The 24,348-nt window shown below is 43.4% G+C and overlaps 1 protein-coding gene and 1 long non-coding RNA gene across 2 annotated transcripts in view; both read right to left on the bottom strand.

Moving 5' to 3' along the window:
* Positions 1 to 4,327: 4,327 nt before the first annotated feature.
* On the bottom strand, positions 4,328 to 7,794 carry LOC126416315 (uncharacterized). The gene is made up of 2 exons (XR_007575437.1): positions 7,459 to 7,794; positions 4,328 to 7,272 (listed from the first exon to the last, which is right to left on the bottom strand). It is a non-coding gene; the product is annotated as an uncharacterized LOC126416315 (long non-coding RNA).
* Positions 7,795 to 7,807: 13 nt separating this feature from the next.
* Positions 7,808 to 24,348, bottom strand: part of LOC126416316 (uncharacterized) — a 538,073-nt gene continuing 521,532 nt past the window's right edge. The window contains exons 3-4 of the mRNA XM_050083978.1: positions 14,420 to 14,582; positions 7,808 to 8,106 (exon numbers count right to left, since the gene is read on the bottom strand). Of these exons, the coding sequence (XP_049939935.1) occupies positions 7,975 to 8,106; positions 14,420 to 14,582 (295 nt within the window). The 3' untranslated portion in view covers positions 7,808 to 7,974. The remainder of the gene's footprint in view (positions 8,107 to 14,419; positions 14,583 to 24,348) is intronic.

Raw genomic sequence — 24,348 nt, forward strand, 5'->3', positions numbered from 1 at the left:
AAAACCTTGCTTCTTGCCCGATTTCATGATTCTCTGTCAATGGGAAGTATACTTTGGGTTTTGACGAGTGAAAAACGAGTGATAAAATATGTGACACAAATTGTACGTACTTAAAAGTTTTACAGCACCAAGGGACCATGGACTTTAAGCATATATGACTATTTTTAACTTGATAAGTTTACCCGTTCCCGAGAAAAAGGTTCTTAACAGTCGAGTACACAGACATGGACAACAAACTAATTCTGTGTCGTTCCGTTTTTTTCGATTGATGCACGGAACATCAAAAAAGAATTGGCCACGTACGAGTAGGACTGGCACACTGAGAGTGTCGTACAAACTTGATTATGTGTACAGAGACTTCATCCACGCCGGAAATACAGAATCCCTACGATTTTTGCCTATTATCTATATTGATACTGGCAAGATATCAGTCACTTTCGAAATGATTTAATTTTAATTTTGAACTCAGGTAACAATGACAAAAGAAATATTTGTTCATGTCATGTAATCATAAATTAACAATTTTCTTATTTTAGTCCTTTACTTGCACTATGAAACCTTACTTTTTGCCAAGTTTCGTAATTCTAGGCCAACGGGAAGTACCCCATACGCTTTTATGAGTGAGTTAGCGAGTATCAAAATACGGGAAAGAAGTGGCCGTATTGCATTGACTTCGAAGCTTCAATGTTTTACACCGCCAAGGAGCACTAAACCTTAGTATGTGGCATAAATGTTAACTTAGTACGTCTATCCGTTCCCGAGAAAAAGCGGCGTTAACAGTCGGACAGACAGACGCACGGACAACAGAGTCATCCTATAACCGCTCCGTTTTTACCGATTGAGACACGGAACCCTAAAAAACGACGTTTTTTACACAGCAAATGCAATGCATACGAAACTTTGGGAAGATATGTTGCCGAGAAGGTATTTTTAAATAGTAAGGGAAAACTTCAATGAGTTTGGTAGTTTTCGAGATATGACGTGATGTCTTTGAAATTGCTTCCCGGCCAAGTAAAAATTTCATCCCTTTGAAAAAAAAAGAAAGAAACTTTATTCTGAACCAAAATTAAAATTTAAGAACAGATTTTTGACAAGCTTAGAGACACTAATGAGGTCTGTACCACACTTGAATTTCAGATATTTTATGTAATATTTGAAGGAGACAGAGTTTCTAGAGTGATTTTCTATCGCCGGAGAGAACAGTGCCTTCTGGTGGCTCCCTAGCACTTGCGAAGACGAAACTTCGGACCTTAAACGTCAGATCGCAACTAATTTAAATTAAATTATAGTAGCAGGACACACCGAATAAATCCCATTCACTGTGGAGACAGGAGTGCCCTCTTTGCAATGCAGCTACTGTGTGTGATGCAGTTGCTCGTGAGTATGTTAAGATGTTCGAGAGAACACTGCACAGCACTTTAAAATTTAACGCTTTTCATGTTTACTTTGTCAGTTAATATAACTGCACTGTGGAAAATTGTGCAGGATATCTCTTACTCTTTCTGGTACTAAATACTATATCTTGTAGTATGAACCCTAAAGTGAAGATATTTAGTTAGACTTCTCTAAAGAAATAACGCCTAGTCAACTATTTTCGTCTGCCTCTTTACAGAAACTTTAACGTGTGCCAAAATTTGAAGGCTCGGCTTAAAAAAAACTGGTTATCTTGCTGCCAGCATTACCATAAGTTATTGTCAATATCGCAGCCAGTTTAAATATCTCAGCCAGTCTCATTGAACCGTGATTGTTATCGTCACACAAACCGACCAAACAAAAATTTCATTAGTTTTCTAAATACAGGTGATTTATTATTTGTACAACAGCAAATTTATATAGTCGAAAAGTAATTTTTGCTGCTGGAAAAACTAATGCTCAGTTATTTGAATAAAAAAAGGGGAATGTCTAGCAAATAACTTTTTTTTTCAATTGGTGTAAAATTTTACTGTGAACAGATGGTAGTGTTGTTAACAATGAATTAGTGACTTTTAAGTGGGTCAAATCTTCATCACCGTCTTGTAACCGTGGAGCAGAACGACAGACAGTTGCCCATATTGCATCAAGATGTCCCATACATGCGTACAGGGTTCCTTTCGAAGATTTACTGATAGCGACAAATGGTGTGATAAAATACGTAAAAGACCTTGACATCTGTATATAACTGTTGTCGTTTATGTCATTTTATGCTGGAGAACTGTGTTTAAATTTTGACATGTAGTACCTTTGTAATCTTTGTATAAACATTGCCATACGATGAGTAAATACGTAAATAGTGGCTTTTTGAAGGGTTAATGAATGTGTTGACATGAATGCAGTCATTGACTGATTGATTTTAAGAGAACACAATATCAAAGTTATAAACACCAACGGGTCTACGCTTATCAGTACGAATACCTTAAAAATTTAAAATACAATAATATGTAACTTAATAATTAGTAAAAGCTTCTACTCACTTCCATAGTGGAATTTAGTATAATGCTGCAGGTCTTGTACTTACTGCTTTGAACATAGATAGCAGCATCACTATTAGGTTGTACACTACTGACCATTAAAATTGCTGCATCACGAAGATGACGTGCTACAGACGCGAAATTTAACCGACAGGAAGAAGATGCTGTGACATGCAAATGATTAGCTTTTCAGAGCATTCACACAAGGTTGGCGCCGGTGGCGACACCTACAACGTGCTGACATGAGGAAATTTTTCAACCGATTTCTCATACACAAACAGCAGTTGACCGGCGTTGCCAAGTGAAACGTTGTTGTGATGCCTCGTCTAAGGAGGACAAATGAGTACCATCACGTTTCCGACTTTGATAAAGGTCGGTTTGTAGCCTATCGCGATTGCGGTTTATCGTATCGCGACATTGCTGCTCGCTTTGGTCGAGATCCAATGACTGTTAGCAGAATATGGAATCGGTGGGTTCAGGAGGGTAATACGGAACGGCGTGCTGGATCCGAACGGCCTCGTATCACTAGCAGTCGAGATGACAGGTATCTTATCCGCAAGGCTGTAACCGATCGTGCAGCCACGTCTCGATCCCTGAGTCAACAGATGGGGACGTTTGCAAGACAACAACCATCTGCACGAACAGTTCGACGACGTTTGCAGCATCATGGACTATCAGCTCGGAGACCATGGCTGCAGTTACCCTTGACGCTGCATCACAGACAGGAGCGCCTGCGATGGTGTACTCAACGACTAACCTGGGTGCACGAATGGCAAAACATTTTTTCGGATGAGTCCAGGTTCTGTTTACAGCATCATGATGGTCGCATCCGTGTTTGGCGACAGGGCGGTGAATGCACATTCGAAGCGTGTATTCGTCATCGCCATACTGGCGTATCACCCGGCGTGATGGTATGGGGTGCCATTGGTTACACGTTTCGGACATCTCTTGTTCGCATTGACGGCACTTTGAACAGTGGACGTTACATTTCAGATGTGTTACGACTCGTGGCTCTACCTTTCATTCGATCCCTGCGAAACCCTACATTTCAGCAGGATAATGCACGACCGCATGTTGCAGGTCCTGTACGGGCCTTTCTGGATACAGAAAATGTTCGACTGCTGCCCTGGCCAGCACATTCTTCAGATCTCTCACCAATTGAAAACGTCTGGTCAATGGCGGCCTAGCAACTGGCTAGTCACAATACTTGATGAACTGTGGTATCGTGTTGAAGCTGCATGGGCAGCTATACCTGTACACGCCATCCAAGCTCTGTTGGACTCAATGCCCAGGCGTATCAAGGCCGTTATTACGGCCAGAGGTGGTTGTTCTGAGTACTGATTTCTCAGGATCTATGTACCCAAATTGCGTGAAAATGTAATCACGCATCAGTTCTCGTATAATATATTTGTCCAATGAATATCCGTTTATCATCTGCATTTCTTCTTGGTGTAGCAGTTTTAATGGCCAGTAGTGTAGCAAAGATAGTTCAGTCCAAAGAGTGAACACCTGAATATCTGTATTTGAAACTAGATAGTAGCATGCAACGTGAGATGAATCAGTGACCGGTTGACAACATGACTGCTCGTTTTCATAAATTTTACTGTCTGCCGTACGCAAGTTAGAAGTTAAAGAGTATGTATATTTTAAATATGATAAGGTGAACTTAAAACGGTGCAAATTTACGTGGAAGCAGAAAAAGTACGGAGCTTGGTTAAATTGTGAGTTTTCTTTGGTTTATGCTGAGATGTTTTTGGAACGAAACTCAAGACTGTGCTAACAGTGTTGTTCATAACCAATACAACACTGCTAATATTCTGATCTCAGAAGCTTGACTGTTTACACAAGGAAACATGAAAGATGTGAAGTAAAACAGAGAGTAGTTAACAAAATTTATTTTCAGTTTTGTACACATATTGATACAAAAAGTATTATTATCTAAATCCTAATTACTACTCATGATACGTAAATTATAACAATCCTCTATCCACAATAATTACATTAATTCATATAAAGTATTGTCAAATCGTCCCACTCCTTTTCTTTCACTCTAGTTTCGTATTTCTTAATTGAACCAGACTACATATTTGTAACATGCAACAACACAAATATTTATCAACTGTGTTGTAGTACCTTAATGTACAATTTTCTGTGTTTTTTTTTTCAACATGTTTTCAAACTGGCTCGTTATATTTTTGAAGCGGAACAATGCATGACTTGACTGGGATAACGACAATAAATAGACTCCCCTGCTTATTCTCGTATTAAAAATACTTTTTCCTCTTTCGCAATATCTTTAATGTCGAAAATATCAGATTCTGATCGATGCAAGGATGTTCGTGTACATGCCGACTGAAGACAAGTGGTCGAAATATTTAGGGGGTATAACGAACTGGAATTTCATATTTTGTAAGAACGTTATTTTATGAGTTTAGTTATTTAGCACACGAATAATTTAGAAAATTGTTTGAAACGTTGTATCATAATGTAGATAATAGCATTCTTTCGCTTTCCCTCTTTTTATGTGTTTGGCGTCAGAGACGGTACCCAAATGAAATAAACAGTGGGCAAGGAGAAGAGAAGTGCTCCTGTGATATTAAGATCTGAAATATATTTTATAGCTCCAGAAGATCGGTTTATGTCAAAAATATCAAGATTGTAAAAAGCACATACTTTGATGCTTCTCCAAGAAGTCTTAAAAGTAATTTTGATGGATGTATAACAGCATTCCTTTCTCGACTCCGTTTCCTGCCTGTAGTGGCACATGAAACCATAGCACATCCTTTGGCAAGTATCTTGCGATAGTTGACACTAATACCATCTAGCAGCCAATAATGTCGTGTTTTATGCATTATCTCTTTTTCCTCCTATATCTCGGTCTCTAATTATCATCAGTTTGACGTTAACCTGTGAGAAACTATTTATTTTTTGGTGGGCATTAATATTCTGATCAGTAATGGTCTTATTTCCTATAATGCTTCATATTTAAAGTTCGAGCCGCCAGATGGCACTGGTGACACTATCTGCACATTCAATAGGAATGGAAAGGAGACATCTAAACCTAATGGAGAAGGGTGGAAGATAAAGCATGAAAACCGACATAATAAGGGGGAGACATGAGCGCAACGACAGAGATTTGGTACACTGTGTATAGCTAATACAACACGAACGGTCTGGTACGGTCATTGGATCAGATTACCGTTTGCTATTTAGTATTCACGACCATGGTTTACATACTGAATAAGGTAGAAAGAATAGTCCGATAACCAGTCGGCTGGTGTTTTAAAACGCATACTTGTAGCTGATTGTGTGATCTGTGGTCACTAAGTCTTTATTAGTATCAACAGACCAACTTTAGTCTCTCTGTGAAGTAAATACAACTAAAAAAAAGATTATTTAAGCAACGCAGTAATGGTTTGTGACAGGAAAGACGTATTTCAACCTTATTCAGTTGTCATGGCAACATCCATCAATGAAATATAATGGCTTGAAAAGCGACATCGAAGCCCAATAACATCATGCTCTCTATGACATCCACTGTGTATGCTTCCAGCTCGTAAGCTGAATGTGGAGAGAGTACCATGCGCTGATGACCCCGAATTTTGAAACTTACAGGAGGTATTAAATGAATGATCGATGGAAAGAGAGGACAGAGCATCCATTCTAGCATGGTCACTGGATGCCAAATGTAGACAATATTCATGATTTAACTGAAAAGCTAAGGTTTATACTCGATCATTTTTTGTTTCCTACGGCTAAGACATATGATTTACTAATTGGTAAATAAGGAGCAGCGCTTAGAAGAGTGTTGTCAAAGAATCTATGTACAGCATGAGTCGAAATGGAGGAAAATTATTTCGAAGACTGCACCCAACTCAAGAATCATTATCATTTTTTCCCCTTATAGACTTGCTGTTCACAAAATAATGGAATAAGTAAACTATTTAATGAGACACTGAAGAGCGTTAAACTCCGGATATATCATTCTACCACAGATGTTTGACGCAACACACTAAAGTCCAGATGTTACAAGATGATATTGGAAAGATATGGGAAAAACTCATTTAATTGTGGAGAGCGAGTGATCGTGTAAGAACTTGTGGACACCATGTTGTCGACAGTAAGAAGTGCATACAGTCTTATGGCACGCGAAGTTGAAGCTATAAGGAGAAAAACCGAGCAAGAGCTGTAGGAAAAATACTGTCAACAGCGAGGGCAAATTTTGCAGTCCAGTTGCTCTTTCTTCCTGGCGCACGGGAACACTCACTTCTCGATTTTATTAAATCTGGTTGCAATGTCACTTAGTGATACAAGGAATTGGAGGACAAAACTTTTGCGTTTGTAACTGAATATGTGGCACTGTGAGCGAAATATTTTGCTCTCTCTGTGTATAAAATTAGATGTATATGTGTATGTTCCAGTACAGCTCTGGAATGCCTGCAGCAATTTTAGTCAAAACTGTTTCTAGATAGTATCGGGCGGTTTTAACTGAAATGGAGCTGCTCACGGAGGTACAGTGTGAGCTTAATTATCATATGCAGCGAAACTTGCCAGATATGCTCATATGTTAATGCGGAACCGATTTACGCTGTAAAAAAAATTAATTTCTGTTTTGGTCACCAGGTGCAAATCTGGCGCTGTACAACATTCGTTAATGTCTCTAGTGCTCATATTGAACACATTGTGTAAGTGGCAGTTACTAATAAAATCAACATTGTGCCTTTCTCTCTTGTTTCACCTTTTCTACCCGTGTCCCATTTCTAATCCATTATATATGAAAAGATTTTTATACGTCTTTCTTGCATTCATTGCGCCAGATTTGCACCTGGTGGCCAAAACTGGAACTAATTTTTCCAGCGTAAATCGACTCCACATCAACATGTTAGAATATCTACCAGTCTGCCGTACAATGATTAAGCTTACAGTGGACCTCCCGTGTCCCATTTCTAGTCCATTACATGTGAAAGGATTTTTATACGTCTTTCTTGCACTCATGGCGCCAGATTTGCACCTGGTGGACAAAACTGGAACTAATTTTTCCACGTAAATCGACTCCGCATCAACACGTTAGAATATCTACCAAACTTCGCTGCCGTACAATGATTAAGCTTACACTGGACCTCTGTGGGTAGCTGCACTTTAGTTATAAGATTGGGAGAAATAAGTAAATGGGCAATGCGGGGTAGTTAGCGAGTGGACTCAGAGAGCTTGAGATGGAACGGGGCTCGGATGTGGCCTTTGCACAAAGTTTCTTATTAATCTTATTCGAAATGTAAATTTAGCGTTATCTCACAAGAAACACAGACTGAATGACAACAACAGTGAAACGTTAGTGCTCTAAGACAAATACTAATAAGGGGACGAAGAAAATTCGGCCCTGTGGTGCGACAGCTGGTTCGTTCACGTCCCTGAGGAAGAGGACATAGGGGAGGGTTAGGTGGAGGAGGAATGACGGTGCGAGAGAAATGACGGATCGCCGTCGTAGGCCTGTGGCGGCTGTGGCCGGCGGCTGGTGCCTTGGTGGCGCCTAGGCGCTGGTGGTGGTGGCAGGGGGCGCCAACACCGCCTCGTCGCTCTCCATCTGCTTCAGCTGCATCACCACCTGCGCGTGCTCCTCCAGCAGCCGTGCGAACTCGCTCTTGCGGCTCTCAGCTTCCACCTGCAACATCAAGACACCACTTTCAGCTTAGCTTTTTTCAATTCTCACAATTTTTACAGAGCTTCCACCCTCCCCCTTCCAGTTTGGTTCTATTCCATGTAAAAATGAACTGTGAAATTTGGGCTCTGAAACATAAAGGGGAGGAGTGACATTCGGTAAGAATTAGGATTTGGGCTAGTTAGACAAAATGAACCGTTCGATACCACTTTCCATTTTGATATTTTGACACGATTTTAGTTTTGAATAAAGGATACATGGATACATCGTTTCTGAGCAATCACTCGGTGCATTGGAGCCCTCTCAGCAGTAACATATTTCTTATTTGTTGGTAGTTAATCAGAACACTTTCGTAAGTCGCAACTCATAAAGATAATATTCCAGAGGTTTTTTTATATGTGTGGCGTCTGTTATATGGCTCTGAGCACTATGGGATTCAACTGCTGTGGTCATTAATCCCCTAGAACTTAGAACTACTTAAACCTAACTAACCTAAGGACATCACACACATCCATGCCCGAGGCAGGATTCAAACCTGCGACCGCAGCAGTCGCACGGTTCCGGACTGCGCGCCTAGAACCGCGAGACCACCGCGGCCGGCGCGTCTGTTATATTGGACATGTCTGAAATATAAATAATGCGCCTTGACGGCAATTAATTGTCATTTAGTACAGATGCATTCTTTGTCCGCCCTATTGTGAGAATCAGCGGTAGGCTGCAAGCAATGAGGATAATCCAGAATGAGATTTTCACTCTGCAGCAGAGTGTGCGCTGATATGCAACTTCCTGGCAGATTAAAACTGTGTGCTTGGCCGAGACTCGAAATCGGGACCTTTGCCTTTCGCGGGCAAGTGCTCTACCAACTGAGCTACCCTAGCACGACTCACGCCCCGTCCTCACAGCTTTACTTCTGCCAGTATCTCGTCTCCTACCTTCCAAACTTTACACAAGCTCTCCTGCGACAGGCTGAGAATTTGGGTAGGACGTGAAGTGTTCTTAGACAGCTGAAATGGTTAAGGTGACCTCTCGCATAATGTGGGAAATCTAAATTAGAATCTTGGTTTACTTGAATGCCATATTGCAGGATAAGTCGGTATTTCAGTTTCGTCACGTATACAATGTGATTCAGCTGCCCCTACCGATACGTTTCATGCAACCCATAATGCCTTCAAAAACAACATGCAAGATTTTCATATTTTCTTGCTAACAATACACAAACTGTTAGTCCTAAAAAGCATCTGGAAACTACGGTCTCTAGTCGAAACATGTCTCCATAGAGAATTTAACTACGTTAAATTTCCTACAAAAAGGCCCTGTTCATAATTACTGTAGGACTAACAGTTTGCATGTAGCGAGTAATAGAATATGAAAACGTTGCACACAGTATTTGAAGGCACTGCGCGTTGCATAAAACCCAGCGGTACTGGCTGATGAATCACTGTGTGTATACAGCTGCAGGATCAAAGACAAATGGTGTCTGTTTCTTCTTTCAGTCATGTCCAAAATAAGAGGCACCACACCTATAAATGTATGCACTTTGGCAGCAACTAATCATCATTCAGTGCAGATGCTCTCTATGTCCGACATCTTGTGGGAATGAGCATGAGGCTGTAAGAATGAGGATAATGGACGTGGGTTGCTACTTATGTAGTGTGCGACAAGTTGGGAACTTGGGCTGGACGTGAAGCGTGCTCTGATATTCGAAGCGGTTAAGATGGCCACTCACGTAAAGAGGGATATCTGGTTAGGAGTCCAACTCTGGAACAAATTTTCGTTTGCCAACATTGAATTTATTTCAACGCCCAATTGTGGCTAATGTTGGAATTTAAATTTGTCATATTCCAGAGAGTTGGTCGTCCAATCAGTTTCACTCTACAGAGCTCACACAAAATAAACTTAGCTTATGCGGAGAAGCCATTCTCCTCTCGGCCCTGGGCGAGAGCTCACCACTTTGTTGTGAAGGGATGGCCGCCGTAGTTCGATGTCGTTTGCTGTGCTATGCGCTTCATCTGTCTCAGTCGCTAGTACGCTGATTTTATTATGCGTTTCTCTAGTTAGAGACTACTGATTTGTCGAATTATTGGTCATACTGGCATAGCCTGTCAATACGACCCTTTGCAGACTCGCTAGCTGTAGCTTTAAAAGCTCTGCTTGCGACTTGGCTTCAGCTGTTGAACTGCACCTACCCTGCCGGGCGGAGATGCTCTCAGCGGATCTTCCACCACTGCTGTCGTCCCCTCCCCTACCACACCGTCTGTGCAGATACGACCCCAAATATTTTTGTGCGTACTCTATAATTGGTGAGGTCTACATCTACATCTACATCCATACTCCGCAAGCCACCTGACGGTGTGTGGCGGAGGGTACCTTGAGTACCGCTATCGGTTCTCCCTTCTATTACAGTCTCGTATTGTTCGTGGAAAGAAGGATTGTCGGTATGCCTCTGTGAGGGCTCTAATCTCTCTGATTTTATCCTCATGGTCTCTTCGCGAGATATATGTAGGAGGGAGCAATATACTGCTTGACTCCTCGGTGAAGGTATGTTCTCGAAACTTTAACAAAAGCCCGTACCGAGCTACTGAGCGTCTCTCTTGCAGAGTCTTCCACTGGAGTTTATCTATCATCTCCGTAACGCTTTCGCGATTACTAAATGATCCTGTAACGAAGCGCGCTGCTCTCCGTTGGATCTTCTCTATCTCTTCTATCAACCCTATCTGGTACGGATCCCATACTGCTGAGCAGTATTCAAGCAGTAAGCGAACCAGCGTACTGTAACCTACTTCCTTTGTTTTCGGATTGCATTTCCTTAGGATTCTTCCAATGAATCTCAGTCTGGCAACTGCTTTACCGACGATCAACTTTATATGATCATTCCATTTTAAATCACTCCTAATGCCTACTCCCAGATAATTTATGAAATTAACTGCTTCCAGTTGCTGACCTGCTATATTGTAGCTAACTGATAAGGGATCTTTCTTTCTATGTATTCGCAGCACATTACACTTGTCTACATTGAGATTCAATTGCCATTCCCTGCACCATGCGTCAATTCGTTGGAGATCCTCCTGCATTTCAGTACAATTTTCCATTGTTACAACCCCTCGATATACTACAGCATCATCCGCAAAGAGCCTCAGTGATCTTCCGATGTTATCCACAAGGTCATTTACATATGTTGTGAATAGCAACGGTCCTACGACACTCCCCTGCGGCACACCTGAAATCACTCTTATTACGGAAGACTTATCTTCATTGAGAATGACATGCTGCGTTCTGTTATCTAGGAACTCTTCAATCCAATCACACAATTGGTCTGATAGTTCATATGCTCTTACTTTGTTCATTAAACGACTGTGGGGAACTGTATCGAACGCCTTGCGGAAGTCAAGAAACACGGCATCTACCTGGGAAACCGTGTCTATGGCCCTCTGAGTCTCGTGGACGAATAGCACGACCTGGGTTTCACACGATCGTCTTTTCCGAAACCCATGCTGATTCCTACAGAGTAGATTTCTAGTTTCCAGAAAAGTCATTATACTCGAACATAATACGTGTTCCAAAGCTCTACAACTGATCGACGTTAGAGATATAGGTCTATAGTTCTGCATATCTGTTCAACGTCCTTTCTTGAAAACGGGGATGACCTGTGCCCTTTCCCAATCCTTTGGAACGCTACGCTCTTCTAGAGACCTACGGTACACCGCTGCAAGAAGGGGGGCAAGTTCAAATGGCTCTGAGCACTATGGGACTTAACATGTTAGGTCATCAGTCCCCTAGAACTTAGAACTACTTAAACCTAACTAACCTAAGGACATCACACACATCCATGCCCGAGGCAGGATTCGAACCTGCGACCGTAGCAGTCCCCCGGTTCCGGACTGCAGCGCCTAGAACCGCAAGACCACCGCGGCCGGCTAAGGGGGGGCAAGTTCCATCGCGTGCTCTGCATTGGAACTACAAGGAGAGGCGTACACGTACGACTGAAGGAACGCAAAAGTCTTTGTCGACTGGAGAAAGTGGAAAAATCAGTTGCAGCAGACCATTTTCGTCAGTCATGAAACCATGAAGTAAAGTTTTCTGAAATCAAAATTTTATTTGCAATAACCAACTATTAAACACAATTACGTAGAGATGCCAAGGAAATAAACAAATATAGGGACAGTTTTACAGAAAAGAAGAAGCCACGAAACTTATTTGTTTTAACGTGAGGCAACAAAATATATCGAAAACAAAGCATTGCACAAAAAAAGTTCTGAATGAAAAGATAATATTAGGAAAGGGGACATCTGTCAGCGCTGCAGCTGGCCTCTTTCTAATCACTCCTCCTAGGTGGGTGGGGTCAACTTCTTATTTTAACCCAAAAAATATATACAGTTTACTTTAACCATTGTTTCCCAGTTGTGGTAGAAGGTAAGACCTAACACATTTGGTTCTACATATCATTTACAATGTGAATGTGAACCTTAGTAGTCTAATGGCTGATACTGATGTTCAAAAGTTACTTAACGGTTGCGAAAGTGACTGTACAATATAAATAATATGGCTAGACATCGACATTTCTGACAAATAATGCATTTGTATGGTAATTTAGTTTTCTGTTCTATGCGGGATTAATTCTGATAAGTCCCCAAACCATCTGAATGCTCGATTTCGGTGGCCACCCTTGAATCCCACCATCATCATTGCAATGAGGCAAAATGTCCATGAAGTGACAGCGACAGGTGCATCTGCCTTGGGTATTCACTAAAATGGAGCACCTCAGTGGTGAGAGGCATGGGGATGCACCGAAATGAAGCACCTCAATGGTGAGAGGCAAAGGGACTCGCCAAAATCAAGCACTTCGATGGCGAGAGGCAAGGAAACCCACAGAAATCAAGAACCTTAATGGTGACAGTCATGGGGATGCACCGAAATCAAGCACCTCAGTGGTGAGAGGGAAAGCGACTCACTGAAGTCAAGCATCTTAATGGTGAGAGGCAAGGGGATTCACTGAAATCAAGCATCTTAATGGTGAGAGGCAAGGGGACTCGCCAAAATGCAGCACCTCAATGGTGAGAGGCAAGGGGACTCACCAAAATCAAACACATCAATGGCGAGAGGGAAGGAAACTCACCAAAATCAAGGACATTAATGGTGAGAGGCTTGGGGATGCACCGAAATCAAGCACCTCAATGGTGAGAGGGAAACGGACTCACTGAAGTCAAGCACCTTAATGGTGAGAGGCAAGGGGACTCACTGAAATCAAGCATCTTAATGGTGAGAGGCAAGGGGACTCACCAAAATGAAGCACTTCAATGGTGAGAGGCAAGGGGACTCACCCAAATCAAACACATCAATGGCGAGAGGGAAGGAAACTCACCAAAATCAAGGACCTTAATAGTGAGAGACTTGGGGATGCACCGAAATCAAGCACCTCAATGGTGAGAGGGAAACGGACTCACTGAAGTCAAGCATCTTAATGGTGAGAGGCAAGGGGACTCACTGAAATCAAGCATCTTAATGGTGAGAGGCAAGGGAACTCGCCAAAATGAAGCACCTCAATGATGAGAGGCAAGGGGACTCACCAAAATCAAACACATCAATGGCGAGAGGGAAGGAAACTCACCAAAATCAAGGACCTTAATGGTGAGAGGCTTGGGGATGCACCGAAATCAAGCACCACAATGGTGAGAGGCAAAGGGACTGACCAAAATGAAGCACCTCAATGGCGAGAGGCAAGGAAACTCACCGAAACCAAGGACCTTAATGGTGAGAGTCATGTGGATGCACCGAAATCAAGCACCTCAATGGAGAGAGGCACTGGAACTCACTGAAATCAAGTAGTTCAATAGTGAGGGGCAAGGGGATTCACTGAAATCAAGCATCTTAATGGTGAGAAGCAAGAGGACTTACCGAAATCAGGTACCTCAATGATAAGAGGCAGGGGGCCTCACCGAAATCAAGCACCCCAAACATTCCATTCTGGAAACATCCCCCAGGCTGTGGCTAAGCCATGTCTCCGCAATATCCTTTCCTTCAGGAATGCTAGTTCTGCAAGGTTCGCAGGAGAGCTTCTGTAAAATCTGGAAGGTAGGAGACGAGGTCCTGGCAGAAGTAAAGCTGTGAGGACGGGGCGTGAGTCGTGCTTGAGTAGTTTAGTCGGTAGAGCACTTGCTCGCGAAAGGCAAAATTCCCGAGTTCGAGTCTCGGTCCGGCACACAGTTCTAATCTGCCAGGAAGTTTCATATCAGCGCACACCCCTCTGCAGAGTGAAAATCTCATTCTGGATATAAGGCGGAATTGTTCTGCAAGAGGCAGGCAGGAGGCTGGTAGGTACCTGTATCTGGCGGATGCGGGCGTCTGGCGGCTGCTCCTCCGGTGCGGGGGCGTCCTCGCCCTCGGGCGTCTTGGCGCGCGGCTGCGGCTGCGGCTCCAGGCGCTCCTCGGCCTCCAGCTGCAGCTGCTCGTGGCTGCCCGTGTCCACGTCGTCCACCACGACGCTGCAACACACGACACCGGCCACGTCACGATCGCTGCACTACACTGCCTCCCAGTAAGCACATAAAATGTAACGAGACGTGTTCACGCGAGATATCTGAACAGCCACGGAAATCAATGCGCTGTATACGCTGATAAGCTAAAACATTATCAACTGCCCACCGCGGCGTTGGATGCCGCCTGGTGGCGTTGCGGTCACGTGGCTTGATAACAAAGGGCGCGGGCTGCAAATGGAGAAGTTTACTGAGATAAGCTACTTTGACAAAGGGCAGATCACTATTTCGCAGAGCTTGTGAACGAGTTCCTCGAAAACGGCGAAGCTGGCCGAATGTTCACGTGCTGCTGTCGTTAGCATCTACGGAAAGAGGTAGAAGGACAGTGAAACTATCACTAGGCGCTAGATGGCTGGACGTCCACGATTCTCCACATAACGTGGGGTTCGGAGGCTTGGCTGCTCTGTAAAGTAGGGTTGATGGCGATCTGCGGCGCCTCTGCCGAAACAGCATAATGCTGGTGCACGCACTAGTGTTCCGTAGCACGCCGTTTGTGGTACAGTGCCGAAAATGGAACTCCGCAGCAGAGCACAACTATACGTTCACAAGTTAACCTGTAAGTGGGCTGCTTCTGCGTTGGCAGCGCTGTGTAGCGCACTTTGTAAGAGACTCTGTGGCTGGTCGGAGTCGTTGTTGGAAGTTAATCGCCAATAGTATTGGGCAGTTGGAAGTACTGTTGGGCTCTTGGAAGTTAGTCGCCAGCAGTGATCGAAGTGCTGTCGGGCAGTTGGAGGTGAACAGCCAGTAGTGGTGGATGTTAGATGTGAGAGGTTAGCATTGATGGAGGGTAGAGGTCTGAAGTGTTAGCGTAGGCTACCGATCTGTACATGTTCGACTTGGAGACTGAATATTATTCATGATTATATACCTTTGTACTAGATGTCAATGACGATTTATATTCGTGTTTGAACTGGATGTCACATTATTAAGGTAAAAAATACATTATTTGGGTTTCAACAAAATCTTTCCTTTGCTAACCACATGCCTACTAATAGTTAGTGGCTTTAGTAGCTAGAATCTTTTATTTAGCTGGCAGTATTGACGCTCGCTGTATTGCAATAGTTCACGTAATGAAGATTTTTGTGAGGTAAGTGCTTAATGAAATGAATAGGTTATTGTCAGGATTGCTTATTATTCAGGGCTATTCTTTTGTATTAATTATTTCAAGTCAGGTTGTAATTTTTTTGAGCAGTTTTATTGCGTTGCGCTAGAATTTTGTGGGTCAGTGTTGAGATGATAAGAAAAAGTAAAGAGAAAGTAGGTTCAGTACGTTCAGTTTTACTCAGCTGTTTCAGAATCAAGTAATGTAGAAGTTTCATCTTCTCAGTCATTCAGCAATTTAAGTACAGATTCACACATATAAATAAAGAAGTTTCAAACCCAACGATATCGTCGGTTACAATTGCAGTATTTTGTCATGTAAACATTTTGTCTTTCATAGGTAATTTATAGGTTGCTACAGGCAATGTAATAAGCAGATTTTAATTTTGACCGTATATTCACCATAAAAGTGTCAGACCTATTATCTTTATATATCTCCCTTTAATAACTTTATATGGGTAACTGTATTCGTCTTTTACTGTGTCACATTTGGTTTCTATAACAGTTATCAATATTTAAAAGTCTGCTTCATGCATTTTACCTAACGTGTTTTTATAAGATTATGTTTCTCACGTAAATGACGACTACATCTAAGCCCACAGTAGCGACATCTATGAAGGAAGTAGGCAAAAAGATTTCTGGTAGCTACTGAGCTTAGTGCATCGGCCTTGCCTCAATGGCTACACCGGTTCCCGTGAGATCACCGAAGTTAAGCGCTGTCCGGCGTGGTCGGCGCTTAGATGGGTGACCATCCAGGCCGCCATGCACTGTTGCCATTTTTCGGGGTGCACTCAGCCTCGTGATACCAACTGAGGAGCTACTCGACCGAACAGTAGCGGCTTCGGTCAAGAATACCATCATCACGACCGGGAGAGCGGTGTGCTGACCACACGCCCCTCCTATCCGCATCCTCCAATGAGGATGACACGGCGGTCGGATGGCCTGTAGACGGAGTGTTTTTTTTTACTGAACTTCAGTAGTCAGTTGCAAAATGACTGTATGGACGATGTGGCCTATTTTACACCATATTTTACATCTAAGTGACGATGTTGTGCTGAGTATTTTTGTACGTTTTGACGATCCATTACGTCCTTATCGCATTAGGACATGGTGTAAAACAGGTACGCTTTACCGTATTTTATCTGTACATTTCTCTGGTTATATAACAGTATATTGAAATATGTAATGCTGTATTGTGTTGAAAGACAGACTGCCCACTAGGTGTATATATTTTATATTGTAGATCTGAAGATGGTCATGACTGACTGAAACCGGTCATTGTCAAAGAAATGATATTGTGATCAAAGACTGGAATAAAAAACATTTAAAAATTGCAGAAGGGGCAGGACAATCGGTATTCGACCGTCGATTAATGGAAACGTATCGGCTCTTCAGGTGAATCAAATTTTTGTTACGCTAGGTCGTTGGCCGTCTCCACAAATGCCGTCATCGAATTGAAGGGCGGCTCTAAATGTGCAGCGCGCCACGGAGACATGCTGGTGTGAACAGTATTGTGCTATGGGATACATTTTGCTTGGCTTGCATGGAACCTGTAGTAGTAATCGAAGACACGCTGACAGCTGCGAACCACGTTTGATGTCTTCCCCGCCGGCGACGTCATCTTTCAACAGTATAATTGTTCGTGTGTCGGAGCCAGAGCCATGCTCCAGTGTTTTGAGGAGCGTAATAGTGAACTCACGTTGATGTCTGGGCGACCAAATTCGCCTGACGTAAATCCTGGGGAACTCATCTGGGTCGCCATCGGGCGCCATCACCGCGTACGCAAATCAGTGGCCCTTTATTTACGCGAATTATACGACCTGTGCGTAGACATCTAACGACACACACCTCCACAAACCTACCAACAAATTGTCGGAGTCCTAATACGCGAAATCAGTGGTGCATTTCGTTTCAAAGACGGACAAACAAGTTATTTAGCAGGTGGTCATAATGTTTTGCCTCATCAGTGTACCGGGTGTTTGAAACAAAGTGTCACATATTGGTACAGAGACTCTTCAAAACTAGAAGAAAAGTTTCTGTAATTGTAAGAGGCGGTCAGATGAGAATATAATCCGGGTAAGTGCGGGTAGAACTCACGCGCCGAGGGTTACGTACAAACTTAATTATGTGTATAGACAATTCATCCATCTGGAGAATTAAGAATTTCGATGATTTTTGCCTATTATCGATATCGATGCTGGCAAGATATCAAAATGTGCGACATAAAAGCCCGTATCTTTTGATTCCATTGACGCAGAAGCTTAAATTTTTTATACCGCCTATGGACCATAGACTTTAGTTTGAGACATAAATTTCAGCTTGATAAGTCTGCCCGCTCCTCAGAAAAAGGGGTCTGAAAGACGGACGGTCAGTTGGATAAAATGACAAAAAAATATTTTTTTCTTGTGATATAAATCGAAATTAACAATTTTCGGATTTTTTTCCTGTACTTGTACTGTGAAACCTTGCTTCTTGCCAAATTTCGTGATTACTGGTCAACGAGAACTACCATAAGGGTTTTGATGAGTGAGTTTGCGAGCGCAAAAATATGTGACATACAAGGGCTATTCAGAAAGTAAGGTCCGATCTAGCGCGAAATGGAGACCATAGTGAAAATCCGACGCAGTTTGTACAGATGTGTTGGGCAGTGTCTGTAGTAAGCCCGTCGATCGCGTCACGATGGTGTTTTCAATTCTGAGCACACAGTGAGCATGTAAAGACGCCAAGAGAATAGTGTTTCACAATTAGTATAGGTCCGCAGCTCGTGGTCTTGCGGTAGCGTTCTCGCTTCCCGCTCACGGGGTCCCGGGTTCGATTCCCGGCGGAGCCAGGGTTTTCCCTGTCTCGAGATGACAGGGTGTTGTTGTGTCGTCTTCTTCATCATCATCATTCATCCTCATTATGGTCGGAGGAAGACAATGGCAAACTACCTCCGCTAGGACCTTGCCTAGTACGTAGGTGCGGGTCTTCCGCATCGTCCCCTACGCTCCTCTGAGTATGGGACTTCATCGAACATCGATAAGTATAGGTGCCTGCCATGACATTTCGTCTGATTCCATGCAACCCATATAGCTGTCAAACATTTCTTTCTTAATGATAAGTCTCGAGCGCTCACTGCAATGTCAACCAAGACGGTCCTGCAGTTTTTCATCGCCCACCATACAGAAAACCAGCAAATTCTGGTCGTGTGCAAAAGCGCTAAGCGGGTCTAAGGATTCCGTTCAGTCCCTTGTTGACCAGTCTGGTGTGGCAGGTGAAGATAGCAAAACGAAAGCTGAAGTTTGAAATTTCACGTTCGAGAAATCGTTCACACAGAAGAATCGTGCTATAACAACGTCATTTGACCATCGGACAGACTCCCGTATGGACGACATAGTAATAAGCATACCTGGCGTAGAGAAAAAACTGAAGAATTTGAAAGCAAATAAATAACCAGGTCCATATGGAATCTCAGTTCTATTTTACAAATAGTACTCTACGGCATTGGCCCCTTACTTAGCTAGCATTTATCGTGAATCTCTCGCCCAGTTCGAAGTACCAAGCGATTAGATAAAAGCTCAGGTGACACCAGTACATCAGAAAAGTAAAAGAACGGATCCTCAAAATAACAGACCAATATCCCTAACTTCTGTTTGCTGCAGAATCCTTGAACATATTCTCAGTTCGAATATACTAAACTTCCTTGAAACTGAGAAGCTTATGTGTACGAACAGCATGATTTTACAAAGCATCGCTCATGCGGAACTCAGCTTGCCCTTCTCGCACATGATACAACGAGAACTACGAATGAAGGGCAACAGGCAGATTCCATATTTCCAAATTTCCGGAAAGCAATTGATTAGGTGCCCCATTCGAAGCTATTAATGAAGGTACGAGCATATGGAATAAGTTCACAGATATGTGTATCTAAGACTTCTTAAATAATAGAATAAATGTTGTCCTCGACGGCGAGTGTTCACCAGAGACAAGGGTATCGTTAGGAGTGCCCCAGGGAACTGTCATAGGACGCTATTGTTCTCTATAGACGTAAATAATTTGGCTGATATGGTGGCAGAAATCTGCGGCTGCTTGCTGATGATGCCGTGGTGTACGGAAGGTGTCGAAACTGAGTGACTGTAGGGAGACACAAGACGACTTAGACAAAAATTCCAGTTGGTTTGATGAATGGCAGCTAGCCCTAAATGTGGGAAAATGTAAGTTAATGCTGCTTGACATAGTAAAGTCGTTTAAATATCTAGGCATAACGTTGCAAAGCGGTATGAGGTGGAATGAGCATGTGAGAACTGTGGTAGGGAAGGCAAATGGTCGACTTCGGTATATTGGGATAATTTTAGGAAAGAGTGGTTCACCTGTAAAGGAGACCGCATATAGGAAGCTGGTGCGACCTATTCTTGAGTACTATTCTAGTGTTTGGGATCCATACAAGGTCGGATTGAAGGAAGACATAGAAGCAAATCAGAGGCGGGCTGCTAGGTTTGTTACTGGTAGGTTCGAGCAACACATAAGTGTTACGGAGTTGCTACGGGAACTCAAATGGGAATTCCTGGAGGGAAGGCGACGTTCTTTTCGAGAAACACAGTTGAGAACATTTAGAGAAACGGAATTTGAAGCTGACTGCGGAATGATTCTACTGCCGCCGACATTCACTGCGCGTAAGGACCACGAAGATGAGATACGAGAAATTGGGGCTCATACGGAGGCATACAGAGAGTCGTTTTTCCCTCGCTCTGTTTCCGAGTCGAACAGGAAAGGAATGAGAAGTAGTGGTACAGAGTATACTCCACCACGCACCACACGGTAGTTTGCGGAGTATCGATGTAGATGTACATATAACCCAGACATGGCTGCCTCTTTGTTTTCATCTCTGCTCACATGAACCGCTGGCTATGAACCCAACATTTTGACACAGACAACGACCTGCAGACCAGCATAGGAAAGTGGCAAAAAGCACAGGCGGCTGCCTTTATGACGAGGGTATTGGAAAGTTGTCTAAATCGGAGTGGCCACTATGTAGAGAAGTGCTTGGAAGATATAAGTAACTGTTGCACATAAAATAATTTTAGATTTCCATTTCGCGACCGATCGGAATTTACCTTCCGAACAGCCCTCGTAAATAGCGGTAGCTTTTGATTTCATTGATGAAGAAGCTTAAATGTTTTACATCGCCTGGGACCATATACCATGGCCTGTGAAATAAATTTCAACTTGATACGTATTCCTGGTCCTGAGAAAAAGGGTTTCTAACGTTCGAACAGACAGACAGACACACGGACAACAAATTGATCCTGTAAGGGTTCCGTTTATACCAGTTGGGATACGTAACCCTAAAAAAATGTAACTTATTAATTCCCGAATCAAATTTTCGCTCTGCAGCGGAGTGTGCGCTGATAGGAAACATCCTAGCAGATTAAAACTGTGTTGCCGCGCGGTCTAAGGCGCGGCAGTCATGGACTGTGCAGCTGGTCCCGGCGGAGGTTCGAGTCCTCCCTCGGGCATGGGTGTGTGTGTTTGTCCTTAGGATAATTTAGGTTAAGTAGTGTGTAAGCTTAGGGACTGATGACCTTAGCAGTTAAGTCGCATAAGATTTCACACACATTTTTTTAAAACTGTGTGCCAGACCGAAACTCGAAGTCGGGACCTTTGCCTTTTGCGGGCCACTGCTCTACAGACTGAATCCCACAAGGACGACTCACGACCCGTCCTAACAGCTTTACTTCCGCCAGTACCTCGTCTCCTACCTCCCGTTTTCAAAATATTAGCAGGTCAGTGATGCAGACATGCTGCCCTCAATAGCCATAATGATAATTATGTTCGTGTCGCGTGTGTTAGTTCCATTATAATGTTGAGAGATTGGCAGGATGTTTCAGCCTTTCTCGGTCATGGTGTGATACGAATAAACAGAACAGAAATTTCAACATGTTTCATGAACGCTTCCCGATACCTATTTTAAACAAGTTCATTCTGGTTTCCCTAAACAACTTCTACTTCTGTACCCACATAGGCGCTCCGTAAGCCAACATACGTTGCATGGTGGAGGGTTTCTTTCATGTACCTCTACTAGTCATTGTGATTCATGATCCACTGGCAAATGGAGCGAGGGAAAAAACGACTGTCTACATGCCTCCCTACGAGTTTCTCTTATATTGTCTTTTCGGGCATTACGGGAAATGTCAATTGCTTCGATGTCTTCCTTTAAAACAATGTGGTGCGGATCTAAAATTTAATTTGCAATATTTCCCTTTGTTGATTAGTAACCTGTCCCCCTCATAGCCAAATGCACTGGTAAATTAACGTTAGTTCTACTGGAAATATACTACTGGCCATTAAAATTGCTACACCAAGAAGAAATGCAGATGATAAACGGGTATTCATTGGACAAATATATTATACTAGAACTGACATGTGATTACATTTTCACGCAATTTGGGTGCATAGATCCTGACAAATCAGTACCCAGAGCAACCACCCCTGGCCGTAATAACGGCCTTGATACGCCTGGGCACTGAGTCAAACACAGCTTGGATGGCGTGTACAGGTACAGCTACCCATGCTGCTTCAACACGATACCTCAGTTCATCAAGAGTAGTGACTGACGTATTGTGACGAGCCAGTTGCTCGCCCACCATTGACCAGACGTTTTCAGTTGGTGAAACATCTGGAGAATGTGCTGGCCAGGGCAGCAGTCGAACATTTTCTGTATCCAGAAAGGCCCGTACAGGACCTGCAACATGCGGTCGTGCATTATCCTGCTGAAACATAGGGTTTCGCAGGGATCGAATGAAGGGTAGAGCCACGGGTCGTAACACATCTGAAATGTAACGTCCACTGTTCAAAGTGCCGTCAATGCGAACAAGAGGCGACCGAGACGTGTAACCAATGGCACCCCATACCATCACGCCCGGTGATACGCCAGTATGGCGATGACGAATACACGCTTCCAATGTGCGTTCACCGTGATGTCGCCAAACAAGGATGCGACCATCATGATGCTGTAAATAGAACCTGGATTCATCCGAAAAAATGACGTTTTGCCATTCGTGCACCCAGGTTCGTCATTGAGTACACCGTCGCAGGCGCTCCTGTCTGTGATGCAGCGTCAAGGGTAACCACAGCCGTAGTCTCCGAGCTGATAGTCCATGCTGCTGCAAACGTCGCCGAACTGTTCGTGCAGGTGGTTGTTGTCTTGCAAACGTCCCCATCAGTTGACTCAGGGATCGAGACGTGGCTGCACGATCCGTTACAGCCATGCGGATAAGATGCCTATCATCTCGACTGCTAGTGATGCGAGGCCGTTGGGATCCAGCACGGCGTTCCGTATTACCCTCCTGAACCCACCGATTCCATATTCTGCTAGCAGTCATTGGATCTCGACCAACGCGAGCAGCAATGTCGCGATACGATAAACCGCAATCGCGATAGGCTACAATCCGACCTTTATCAAAGTCGTAAACGTGATGGTACGCATTTCTCCTCCTTAGACGAGGCATCACAACAACGTTTCACCAGGCAACGCCGGTCAACTGCTGTTTGTGTATGAGAAATCGGTTGGAAACTTTCCTTATGTCAGCACGCTGTAGGTGTCGCCACCAGCGTCAACCTTGTGTGAATGCTCTGAAAAGTTAATCATTTCCATATCACAGCATCTTCTTCCTTTCGGTTAAATTTCGCGTCTGTAGCACGTCAACTCCGTGGTGTAGCAATTTTAATGGCCAGTAGTGTAATTCTATAGGATATTACAACAAAGCATTCCGTGACAGAATGTAGGACCCACGCTTTATTCAAGTGAACTGCACGTGGTGCACTGGAAAGTTAACGTTAGTTATACTGAAAATAATTCTATAGGATATTACGGAAAAAGAAAGTCAGTCGACGTCCCTAATGTGAAATGAACGGCAGAGATACATGACGTAGCAATTGCGACACTTATTACTTTTGGGCAGTAAGTCCGCAGCAGTGGAAATCTGCGACAAACAAGCCCACGCGCTTGATATTGACAGGCAGCGGAAAGCCGGCGTTGCTTAGGGGGGGATTTCCGTTCTGCGGTCAGCCGGCAGAACGCTTTGCGGTTGGCTGCCGCGTAATTGGATTGCGTCAGGCACATCGTTCGCCGATGGCAGGGAAACAAATGCGAAACTTTCAAGACCGGAAAACGTAATAGAAAAGACGCAGAAATAGTATGTGTATTCTGCCCATACTGAGATGCATGTTTTCATCTAGAAACTACGCTTTACATGTACATACATTTTTCGTTGTGCAGCGCTTTGAAGCATTTCTCGAATTTTTACTCGGTTCTGACATTAAGACAGCATTCCAGCAATCTTTCGTTCGTTTCAGTGACGCTCTACATCTGTATTATGAAGATCACCCGGGCATCTACACTGGTGTCCAAAATTAAAGAAACAAACTCCAATTTTGCAAAGTTGCTTTTATTTTGCCACAAAACAGTATAAACAGGTGGCAGTAAAGTAGAAACAATGCAAAGAATTCAGAAAGCAATTACTGTAACATGCATAACGGTAGACAAATATATTCTTCGTTTTTTCCAGCTTAACGGATCTGCACACTGGTTAATGTGTAGGGTGTGAGCCCATCTGGCAACAATACAGAACTGACA

Source organism: Schistocerca serialis, chromosome 8, assembly GCF_023864345.2.
Source record: "Schistocerca serialis cubense isolate TAMUIC-IGC-003099 chromosome 8, iqSchSeri2.2, whole genome shotgun sequence".
Classification (NCBI taxonomy): Eukaryota; Metazoa; Arthropoda; class Insecta; order Orthoptera; family Acrididae; genus Schistocerca; species Schistocerca serialis.